Source organism: Plectropomus leopardus, chromosome 2, assembly GCF_026936395.1.
Source record: "Plectropomus leopardus strain MGB_pleo_1.0 chromosome 2, ASM2693639v1, whole genome shotgun sequence".
Classification (NCBI taxonomy): Eukaryota; Metazoa; Chordata; class Actinopteri; order Perciformes; family Serranidae; genus Plectropomus; species Plectropomus leopardus.
In genome coordinates, this window is record NC_142177.1 from 19,504,406 (window position 1) to 19,516,847 (window position 12,442).

Genomic DNA, 12,442 nt, shown 5'->3' on the forward strand with positions numbered 1-12,442 from the left:
TACTGATCCCCCTCAGAGCCACTCCCCATTGTTACACTCCTGTTTGTTGCTCTTGAATTTGTGACACACAGCACAGATATTTTTTATTGTAATAAATCTCCACCAGCTGACCACAATTCAGGAGTAAAAATAGCTACTCTTACTTCACCCCCAGTGAGTCATGGTGAATTCACAGAGGGGTTAAATGTGAACACGATGTCCATAAACTGCGAAGGATGTGAAGTTGGGCTGTGCAGGAAACAGGGAGAACAGTTTCCTGTTATGCAGAACAGAGCCTGTTGTGCACTGATCACACAGGGAAACAGACTGGTTCATCAATGAAGGAGCGCTAATTTCAGATCACATGCGCAGAACTTTAAAAAAAAAAAAAAAAAAAATAAGACATGATCAGTACTGAGAATTATGATAATATCATCCATAACTGAGTGGGATCTGAGAATGTATAATCACACTGGAGCTAAACGTTCAGAAATTGTGGAAAGCATGAAGGGAAGCTTTGATTAAATCAGCGTAAAAGTACCTCATGTTTTTAAGGTAAAAATATTATTTTGTCCCACTTGCATATTTTTTTTGGAACTGTACAAAGAAGAGGTTATACTGTGGAAATATTAATACAGTTGTTAAAAATAGTTTGGGTTGTGGAATCCCAAATACCTGCCCTGTGATCTATCTTTGTAACATTTAAGGGGTTGTAATGGGAGAAGATATCTACTCGTTTAAAGTTGTACATGCAGCAATCAAGAAAGCCATTGCCGGACATCAGGGTTCCCACGGTCATGATTATCCTGGAAAAGTCATGGACTTTCACAATTGCATTTTCCAGCCCTGGAAAAGTCATGAGGTTTTGGGAAGTCATGGAATTTCATTAAATGGTTACAGTAATCTTTCATGAATATCCTTCCATGTATTGTAATGTAATGGCAAATTGATTTTCTGCAGCTTAATGTAGCTCTAATATGTGTCGATGTCTGAATGTGATTTGTTTGCCATCATGTATGTTTTGTTATTCTCTCCCTGGGTTCGACTCTCCCTTCCTGTATGCCAACTAGCTGGAATTATGTTTGAATAGAGTAGAAAAAAAAAGAAAGAAAAAAATACTGGGCAAGAAGGGCAAGAAAAAAATCTTTAACTTGAAAATTTATGGAAAAGTTTGGAAATTTTGTCCATGAAAATCTGTGGGAACCCTGAGACATTTTCTCAGAGGGGTAGTTTGGATTATTTGAGGAGTTCTGTTAGCAAATAGTGATTTCACATGGCTGAACACAGGAGCTGCTGGTCTACCGCAGCTGATCATTTAGGCTTTTTGTGTTATTGTGTGACTTAGGTGTTTAATGACCAAGTCATTAGTCATCACATTTTTCACAACTCCAAAAGTTTTTCTCATGACCAATCAATAACTCATTTGTGAACGATTTATTTGATAAATCAATTAGTGACTTTAACTCAAAGACCCTTCCTTAAACATGTCTTAAGCTATTGAAAAGTGGCAGCATTATTTATATTATCATCTATCAAAAAGTTGCTTTTTTCATATATAGTTCAGTGTTTGATCAAGACAAGTTCTTATTGACAAGTTCATCATAAATTCGGTGGCAATGTCTGAAATTTAACGGATCTATAACTCACTTTAACTGTCAAAAGATCAAATCCTTTGCAGCCTTATCGTTCCCCCCTTGCTCTAAACTGAAATACTAATCAGTCGTCATTTTTAGGCTGATGCTCACATTTCCACACCTGACTGGACCTGCTGCTGCTGTAACAGTGATACTGGTCTCTGTGGTGTAATGCCGAGCGGATCGAGCTTTTTTTTCCCTTTCTTCTTCTCCATTTGGTTTCCAGTCGCGTCCTGCGCGCTGTAGGACGCACAAACGATCAGCTGAGCAGCGTTTTCCCTCTCAGAGGAAGATTAGACAGAGCTGTGTTCAGGCAGACTCACTCACTCTGTGTTTGCACAGTCCAGCCGAGTCCGGCTCCGTTTTTTTACACGTTTTATTTTTTTAAACATTTTGTGGACCGAAGGTATCCCGTGGACGAGATGTTGGAGACGGTCGCTTCGCCAAAATGAACACAGGTGAGATCTTCCAGGACCAGAGGGGTTTTAACCAAAGCGTATATTTTACTATGTGCTCAATAGGCTATTTAGTGTACACTCGAGCAAGTGAACATTAAGCATAGAGCTGGACATAAAGTTTACTTTTAATCTTCTTATATTTGACTTTTTTTTTGTACCTAAAAGATGATAAATCCAGCGGTTGTAACAGGATTTGAAACAAACCAAACTGTGTTTAACGCAGTGTTTTTCATGTTTCATGTCTTTTATTGGCGATTTTTGCACTAAATACCTGTTTAACAGAAAAGCAGAGCTTTCGGTGTGATTTAACATTGATGAAACTTATTTGGGCTAAAAACTCATGTGGACATAGGATTTTTTTTTTGATTTTTTTTTTGATTTTTATTTTTTTTTTTGCAGCTTGGGGGGTAAAAACTCATTGTACCAAAATCTGGAGTGCATTTTTAGTATATAAGAAAAGTTGAATGGTAAACCTAATTTATTTTATCAGCTCAGTTCCTTCTCCAAAAGCAATCATATGTTGTACATGAGTTCAATGTACTATAAATTATACATTTATTCATAGGTGTAGATTTCGGGATGCAGATCTATGTAGAAAAACTCACCATATTGCAGGAAAGTAAGTGTTTGATGCTCAAAATTTTCTGTCAGAGGACCCACAAACCCCCCTTTCGTATGTCTCCCCCAATGTTGAAACAAAATCTACGTCCTTGCAAGAAATACAGGTGTTCCGTTTTGTCGCTTTATATACAGTATTTTCCTCAAAGCATTAAGTGCAGCTTGAGAGGGGTTTCTCTCACTTGAATCACAGGAAGTGAGTGAGGGAAATCCCTTAGATTTTTTTGTACTCTTTCTCAAAGGGTGTATAATGACTCAATTTAATTCCCATTTAATGTAGTTTTATAAGCAAAGCTTTAGTTTGGGAAACTCTTTGTGGATAGTATCAGAAAAACTTCAGCTGACCTACATTTGATAGTTATTTATTGACAAAAAAGTGTTCATTTTGTAAAGAAAATAGTCAAATTGCGACCACATGACAATAATCATCAAAATGGGGTTTTTACACACTCTATTATGCTGTTATTATGTGTGAGGTTTGAATCTTTGAGCTGTTCTAGGTCACAGGGACACAATACAAATGACCTGTAAGCTATTTTAAAGCGCATAATCTTACAGTTTCCTTTTCCTGTTGTTCTTTTAGACTGCACCAAGCCTTCGGTTGCTCCGAAGCCAAGATTTGTTTGTCACGCCAGCCATAAGCTGCCCTCCCCTCTCATGTCCGCAGCCAGGGGTCCCAAACCTTCTATCGCCCCAAAACCTAAAGTCACACCACAGCTTAACTGCAACGAGGGAGGATGCATCAACGGCGGCTTACTGACTCCAGATGGCGAGGCTGACGAGGACCACGAGACAGAGAACAGTCTAAACAAAGTGGTTGCAGAGAAACAATTTAATGCCTACATCCTCAAAGATGTTCAGGGGTGGGAGGACGGAGAGGCGGAAAAGGAAGAGGAAGAAGACGTGATTCATAAGATGGACGAGGACTGGGGGTTAACCGACAGCGCTCTTACAGAGGAGGTGGACTCCCTGGAAACACTTTGGGTCAGTGATGCTGGAGTCACAGCTGACTCCGAGGACATGGTGGAGATGGTTGACACGGATGTGACTGAGGACATGGACGCCAATGGTTGTGACGCCGGCGAGGCGCTGGCTGACACAGATGGCCTCTCAGTGGGAAACATTTCTGTTAATAGCATTGATGAAGATGCTGGCTGCTGTTCCTCTGAAAATCGAGACATGAGGGAGAGGCAGCTCCAAATCAAGGATGATGACTGTACAGCAGATGATCTAACGGAGTCCCTCACAGACGAACCGGCTCTCCTCAGCAATGAGAACATTAAGGACGCTGATACACAAGTTTTTCTAACAGATGGAGAGGAGAAAGAAGAGGAATCTGCTCCTGATTGTGGCATCACTTGCAACATCCTAAAGTTTAGATGTGGCCATAAAATGAAGGAAAAGGGTGAAAACCTGCAGAACATTGGTTTTTCTGACTTCATCCCTGAAGATCACAATCAGGCTTGTGACACAACTAATGATGATGCTGAGGAGAATGATCCAGCTCACGAGCCTTATTACGTCTCTTCAAAGGACATTATTAACAGAGATATGATGCCAAGGAATAACAAAGCTCACGGAGCACCACAGAGTCCACTTTCATCTGTAAACAGCAGTGAAATATCAGCTGGGAAATATGAGGAAACAGGAAACGGACAAACAGAGTGTGTGTCCTCTGAGGATTACGTGGCAGTTGGAAACAGTTTTGAGTACAGCAGCTTAAACAGCAATGAAAACAAGGTGAGAATATTCCAGAAAAGGACTCAAGACTCCAAAGCTCGTACAGTGGAGGCTTTGCTCGATGACGAAGGCTGCCAGCCGAGGTTCAGGCTGGTGTCCATCTCAGTGCCGACAGACACTGACACCTCACTTACATCTTCTCTCTCGGAAAGCCAGCTGCTTTCTCCGAGTGACTCCGTCTTTGAGGAACACCTGGACGGTCACATAGTGCCGTTCCTGGATGACACCACTGACACGGAGCAGGACATCACTGATGAGCATGTGTACGAGGAACCAGGGCACAGCTCAGAGGGTGAAAATGTTTTTCCTTTTCATAATAAGACAGCAGAGGGGCGCTCCCGCTCACTGTCACACCGCAATAATGATAACGTGGCTGAGATAGGAGTGCAGTTTGTTCAGAGGCCTTACATGAGTGGATTTGGACAACCTGCGTTGAGCAGCAGCCCCATGTTGAGCTCAATGCGGCCCAAGAGCTACAGCAAACCCCACTATTTGTCTCTGTACCCCCGCTCCCTTTCCATGGAGGGACAAGACATGCCTCTGGGTGTCTACAGCTACATGGAAGGATCCCCGAGACAGGGAGGTGCCATTTGTTCATCTGGAAGCTTCTCACGGTGCTCACCTCTGTCATCCAGCAGCCTCTCCACTCCAACATCCGTAGTGGACATCCCACCTCCATTTGAGCTGGCATACATCACCAAGAGGCCCATCACAAAGAGTTCCCCCTCGCTTCTTATAGAGGGAGATTCATCGGAGAAAAACAGGAAAAAGAAATCCTCCATTAAACGTTTCCTGATGCTTAAATTTAGAAGGAAAACAGAGAGCAAGCCTGTGGTGGACGTCAACCCGTCCTTATTCAAGTCCTCACCAGACTCCAACCACCACACGCCCAGCAGACTGCTGGACCCAGATAGACGCAGCATCAGTAGCTCTCCACAACTCAACTCACGCTTTGCGAGTAAACCTGTTTCATCTGAGCCAGTGTCCTCCCTCTTGCTCTACCAGGAGAGCAAACGAAAAGGGAATTCGGTGGCCTTTCTCAATCGCAGCGTTGTCCGGGTGGAGTCTTTTGAGGACCGCTCCCGTGTGCCTTTCATTCCTCTTCCCTTGACCAAGCCTCGCTCCATCTCCTTCCCCAATGCAGATACCTCGGACTATGAGAATGTCCCCGCCATCAGCTCGGATTACGAGAATGTTCAGGTACCACAGCGGAGGCCCGTCCGACAGCCACTGTTCACAGACTTCTTCGACCGTCCCAGTCGCGTGCTGTCCTCTGCTAACGAGACTGACGGTTACGTGGACATGAGCAGCCTCCCTGGGTTCAAGAGTAAAACTCAGTCAACCGAACAGGAAACAGAAAGGTATGCAAACAAGAATACAAAAGTCTACAGACATGTAAGGTTGAATTTGAGCTCAGTACCTGTTGTTTTTTGTCCCCCATGTAACAGGTTAGAGCAGCCGTATGTCTGAGCCACGCGGATGAGCTGTGGCACATTTAGTGAAACGTAGGCTCGCCAATTTTTTCTGAGTGACGTGCTCGGTTTTTAGCAAAAAAAGCCTGTGGAGTCACGGAGACATGGAGTTTTAATTGTCATAGTGACTTTAAACCTCCTTTTACTGCAGTTCAATGTCTACATCTGTTACAGACACGAACAAATACTCAAACATCTGTTTTATTCAACCTTTCCTGTCTCCGTTTCACAATAAAAGGCTTCTGACCACGTTTCTGTGGACAGAATCTCATCAACTTTTGACACAAGGCTTTTTTTGTGAAATATTTATGAGATTGTTGTAAATACAGTTGGTTTAAGGGCTTCATAAATGAGTGGAGTAGGGAGTAATGGCTTGGCTACAGTTGAAACATGATGGCAAGTTATCAGTTTATAAAAAGTTATTTAGACTAATTTCATTCATTTAGACTAATGGTGCATGCCTATTGTACGCAACCAATCTGCATAAACTCCGCACTGACAGTCCCCCCACCCCCTGCTCTACCAGCTCAACACAAGAGCGTTAAAATTACAATAAAGCATATTTACAAATTCAACTAGAAATGGCTCACATGTGCAATATGACTGAAACCAAGACATTTGTTGAAAACACTGATGTATTATCAACTACTTTACATATAACATTTGTCTCATTTCAGCATTTCTGGGTTGTACAAAGAGCTGATCAGAGAGTCGCAGCTTGACTGGCTGTCTTGATGTGAACACCGCTTGAATTTTTGAATTGTCACTCCCTGTCATTGCACCACCAGCTAGGCCTCTATTGCAGGTATCCCAGCAAACTTTGTGCAGCGAATCAGTTGCTTCCAATATGTAATAAATGGGAGAAAAATTCTGGTCGTGCATAGTGGTCATGCAGCGGGACATGTACTGGTGAAGTTGCAATCAGATATGACTGTAGTCCTCTAACCTAACTCATGTCATATAAGGCAATTACAGAGCAGGGGAACATCTTTTTCAGGTTCCCATTATGTGCTATAGAGATATATAGCTATTTGGTCATTGACCAAACAAGTGGACAAAGTCAGAAGAGTCAAGGTACCACCAGCATAATACAGATTCATCCTCTGGGGCATGTGAACGTCTGTACACATTTTCATGGCAATCCATCAAGTGGTTGTCAGGATATTTCAGTTTAGACCACAGTAATGGACCCACTGACAGGCTTACTTTGCTCTCCATAAAGGTATGCCCCTAAAACTTGTGTCTGTGTACAGGATGTGTTTTCATGTAGATTGATGCATCTGGACATAATATTAGTGATCCTTGCCATCTTTTACACTGAGCAGCACAAGTCTTTTTTATTACTGCTCGGACACTGTGTAGGTTTAACAATGCCCCTGAGGAAGAGGATTTATAACTATTTATGACGTTGAGTCCCCCGACGATGAAATCACACAGACGGGGAAGTGGTGATCAGTGGTAGGGAGGACAATGCAGAAGCTTCCCTCATGATGTGTGTGTGTGTGTGTGTTGTTGGGGCATGTTGGGTGGTAGAGGAGGAAACGCTGGAGGTGCTGTTGGAGGTGTGGGGTAGTCTCTTCAGATTTATGTTAAAACAGGCTAGTTTCATTCATATATCATCTTTTTAGGTGTTAAAGCTGTCCCTCATGTTGATGCTGTAGGTAGAGCTTCTCACCTCCCTGCTTTGGTGTTATTTGTTGGTATGATCAGCCATGCTGCGCTGACATTAACCCATCCCCCCCTGCATTCCTGTTAGCTGTGCCCATATCATGCAGGCCTCTCAGGATGATTAATAGTCAGAGCATTTTGAAGTCATTGCTCTTCTCCAGCCAGTCAAGGAACAACAGGCTGAGATAAAATCTCAGGATGTTCTGTAGTCAGCAGTTGTTCACTGCAGTGCTTCCCTCTCATCATGTTTACCATCGTGGTTGTGTGTGCAAGAAAAACTGTAAAACACAGGCACGAATATACAGAAGCACAGAAATTTGATATTAATACTTAATTTTTTGTATTTCCTCAGAACTCAAATGGACATAATACACATAAATCAGCACTTTGAATTGCCCTGCTGTATAAAATGTGCTATGTGCTGCTTCATCTTGCTTTGCCTAAATACAATAGAAACTAAATTTTCATTCCATCCTGTTTATGTAGTAGTTACAGAATCTTCATTCATATTTGATCAACGCCACCTCATTTGACAATTTGACAAGAGTCATAATTGGCGTGATTGACAGCTGCTTGAAAGACTCTGCAGCTCTGATTGGTTGTTTTTGGTGCACTGCTGCCAAATCAAACAAACACCATCAGAGACAGTAGGAGGGGAGGCGGGACGTGACTTTTTTCACAGACATCTTTTTCATGAACTACTGTGTGAATATAGTGATGGTTTCAGCAAATATGACAAAAGGTTATTATTATAAAAGTTAGCAACTGCAGCTTTAATTGATCAGTTGATTGACAGAAAAAAATAGTTGGCAACAATTTTGATAAATCCTTATTGTTTTAGCTTTCATTATTTCCATCTTCTCTGTTGAGATGATTGTTGTTTTATATCATAATAATTTTAATTGAGGTATTTGAGTGTGTGACTTAAGGTTAAGGAAATTGTGATGGTCATTTTTCACTATTTCCAGAACTTTCTAAGACAAAATGATTAATTGATTAATCGAGATAGTAATGGGAAGATTAATCGACAGTGAAAGTAATCATTAGTTGCAGCCCCAACTGTGGGCTCGCTGCCCCAGGTCCCCTCAGCCGAATTAATAATGTCTGCTGAAAAAAATTATTTTGTTATTACATTCAGATAAGCCAAAAGTTACTGTATATGTAAACAGGCTGCCTCCTTATCTTGCACTTAATTCCTCCCGGGTGCCATGTTTTGTCATTATTATATTGCCCATTTTGCATACTAAGCAACTATGGTCTTGAATATATAAAATCTAAATCTAAATTTAAAAAAAGACACTTGTTTCCCCATACTCTTAATGCAAATCAGGGCTAGTGAAGGTGGCTAAAACGTTGGACACCTCATTAAGCAGCAGCTCTTTTTTGGTCGTTGCTCTTCTATCACAAAATATATGACTGCAAGACTCTTAAGAGCTTGATTGTAATATGCTAATATTAAACAAAGACAGCAGTCTGATTTTAATTTTCCACACTTTGAGCTTCTAGTGAACACATCAGCTGTAAACACAGCAAAGCAATATCCACACGGACAGCAGAGTCCGTGTGGATATTGCTTTGCTGTGTCGAGACTGTTAGTTTCGCAGTAGCCTGAGGGGGTGATATTAGCAGATCATAGTTTGGAGATCATTCGCCCCATCACTGCTATCACTGGAGCAAATAGGCTCACAGATGAACCTGGGGCAAAAAGAAAATTGATACTATTTTATCTCCTTGTGTAATTTATCTCCATAGATTTTGCCTTGAGCCTTCATACAACAGCAGGACTGTGAGAGGTGACAGAGGCAGTTTCTGTGGGAGTGATATAAAAGCCTAATATAGAAACTAAGCATGTAGTTTGTGGTTCAAAAACCCCCTGGTGTCTCCTCTGAAGTTTGATCCGGTGAACAGTAATGGGCCGTGCAACTCTAATGTGTGCGTTGCAGAGATCTGAACTGCTCGCATACGCTGTTCATACGTAGCTAATTTGCATCTCAGTGGGGTTAAATCCACCGGTGCTTGGAGTGAAACATGGCAGAAACATTGGCAAGGCAACTGGTCACATAGAGGACTACTGCATCATTACTGTAACTTAAGAGTGTGTTTTTATTTGCATAGCATACACTCCCCACTGAGCCGCAGCCATTAGCATATTCATTTGGGCTCCCTGCAGAAGAGAATCTCGTAGCATAAAATACCGACATGCGTCCCTGGTTGGGTACAGTTGTTACCGCAGGCCTTTCAGGATCACTTTATTGGTTTCTCTAGACCGGAAATGTTTTATCTATTCACATTTGCTTCTAACACTGAATATATTTATTGTAGTGATATTTCAATGTAGTCGACTGTGAAGGACCATAAAGATGGCACATATGATTAAATGAAACTCATCTGATTTATTCTCACATGAATGAGGGTATGTGGTAACAAAAAACAAAAAACCATACAGTTGGCCAGTGGTTCCCAATCTTAGGTTAAGCACCTCATCATGGGTCACAAGATGATTAAAGGGAAAACAAATAGGTACATAGATTTCTCTTATACATTTTTTTTCCCCTGACGTTTCTTTTGCTCTGAGAAATATAGAGAACAAGATAGAACACGTTATTTATTAATGCTATGTAGCGGAGCTGGCACACAGATTTCATTACCTCAGAACAGAGCCAGGCTGTTTTCCCTGTTTCCAGCTATGGGCTAAGCTAAGACAGCATTCAGCAGGCTGTGTGTGTGCTGTGCAGACATGAGAGTGGCATCATCTACAGAGAAATTGAAAAAAATGATTACCCAAAATGTAAAACTATTTCTTTAAAGGGTAACTTCAGTATTTTTCAACCTGTACCCTTTTTCCCATGTTTTTGTGTCTAAGTGACTAATGAAGGCAATCATTTTTTAAACTGGTCCATTAGAGTGAGAGCAAAATAAGTTGTAATGTAACCAACTGGGGCAATAGCATGACGTCAATTTAAGTCCACTAAAAGTGCTTGTTTGCTACTGACAGGCTCAGATTATTATTAAAAGTGTCTGACAACATTATAGAAAGGATCCTACAGAGATCAACATTTTTGTCAAAAAGTTGGATCCTTTTTGTTTAACCAGAAGCAGCCCTGAATCCTATATTTCACCATAGCACCCCTCTTTCTCAACAGTGCCTATACAGAAGCCTACAACGTGTGTTCGATGGCTGTTGCTCCACAGTCTGTCTCAGTGGGTGATGTGGAAGAGACGGCGGGTGAAGAAGAACAAGGACGCACCTCTGAGGAGGAGGACGGAGTCGCAGACAGCATTTATGACAGACAGGTCAGTCTTGACAAATGTGTGTTGAATTAGTGTAGAGGTGGGAATAAAGACTCATACAACAGAATTTTAGATTCCTGCTGTGAAAGTTTAGATATCATGCATTGTGTTTGTTTGTAATTAATTTGTTGACAAGTCGTTCAATTTCTTATTTTCACCTTTAAAAATGAGTTTATCCATTTTATTTTACGTTACTTTTTTCCAAATGCTGGATACACATAATGACCTATTTCAAGAAAAAAAATCTGAACAAAATAAAACAAAGTGAACTGTGTTTCACCTTGGGCAATTGGAAAATTGCCCTCACAAGCTTGGATTTTAATGTGGGTTAATGGAGGTTAATGGGCTACCACAAGTCTAAACTCATTATTTAGAATTTGATTGCCCCGTAGAGACGATGTTTAGAGGGGAGCCAGCTATATTTGTTGAACTGGTGCCAAAAATGTTCAGCTCTTTCTAACCCGGGGCTTATTACAAGTAAAAAATATGATTGTTTACAGCCCGACGGCCGATCCAGAGCTTTTTACATCGCGAAGGAGCTGGTGGATACAGAGAGATTGTAAGTGACATGTAAACTAATTTCCCTTATCAAACATCTTAGGTGTTCCAAACTAATTAGGTTCCCTTCGCGTCCCTGTTTGATTGTGTTTTAATTTTTCCATCCACAGACACGTGAAAGCCCTCAAGCTGCTCCAGGAAGTAAGTGATGCATCTAATCTTTTAAATATAATGTTACAATCTAATTCTCATGTATGTATCTAGATATTCTCTATGGGAGAGAATTGCAGTCGTTTCTACAGTAGGCTCTCTGAACTCTGTATGAATCAACATTTATATAATGCTATTTATGTTGTGTATCTGAGTAGATCCACGAAGCACAAAATCGCTCATTTCCTGTAACATTTGCCTGACACTCATTAATAGGGATATGTATTGAGAGCAGTTACTAAATTGGTGGTGCTTTATAACTGGTCAGTCCTGGACGAATGATGCTGCTATTACTATTTATGTGCCATTCATTCATTCTAAAATAGGTGGCACAGTTTCACACTCATTTATTTATTTGTGGCGACCTGTCACAGTATCAACATTGGGTGCCACATATTGATTTTCTATTTATGGAGCTGAACAGGTCATTAGGAGCGCTATTGGAATACCTTGTGAAAATTTATTGCGCCAAACTCAGACCGCAGAGCGCACTCTGGGCACAGACGGAGTAGCAGAACTCAAGGTGCAGTGAAAGTGAATTTTAACCGTTTATTGCTCTGGGTCTTAAAATTTGCTTTCACTTGCCTCTGCAGCAGCTGCTCCTCTCGTCCATCAAGCTGCTCCGATCAGCACTAATAGGATAGTCTCATCATTTATTCAGCCTGTGACTCAAACTCCGCAAATTGATGCTGAGGGAATAAAAAAAACTCATTAGGAGTTTTGCCAGCGCTGCATTCACGGACCTGCAAAAAGCTCAGAATTTAGAGAAGGGACACAGAATGAAAAGGACACACACAAAAAAACCCAGAACGTTTTCTGAATCCACCCCCTCACCCAAGCGCCAGCTACCGCCACACACTGATTAAAATTTTTT

The 12,442-nt window shown here is 41.3% G+C and overlaps 1 protein-coding gene across 3 annotated transcripts in view; it reads left to right on the forward strand.

Annotated features, from left to right (window-relative positions):
- Window positions 1-1,831: 1,831 nt before the first annotated feature.
- Window positions 1,832-12,442, forward strand: part of fgd5b (FYVE, RhoGEF and PH domain containing 5b) — a 28,174-nt gene continuing 17,563 nt past the window's right edge. For all 3 annotated transcript variants that reach the window (XM_042508471.2, XM_042508488.2, XM_042508480.2), the window contains exons 1-5: window positions 1,832-2,071; window positions 3,273-5,790; window positions 10,713-10,863; window positions 11,361-11,419; window positions 11,529-11,559. In XM_042508471.2, coding sequence (XP_042364405.2) covers window positions 2,062-2,071; window positions 3,273-5,790; window positions 10,713-10,863; window positions 11,361-11,419; window positions 11,529-11,559 — 2,769 coding nt within the window. In that variant the 5' untranslated portion in view covers window positions 1,832-2,061. The remainder of the gene's footprint in view (window positions 2,072-3,272; window positions 5,791-10,712; window positions 10,864-11,360; window positions 11,420-11,528; window positions 11,560-12,442) is intronic.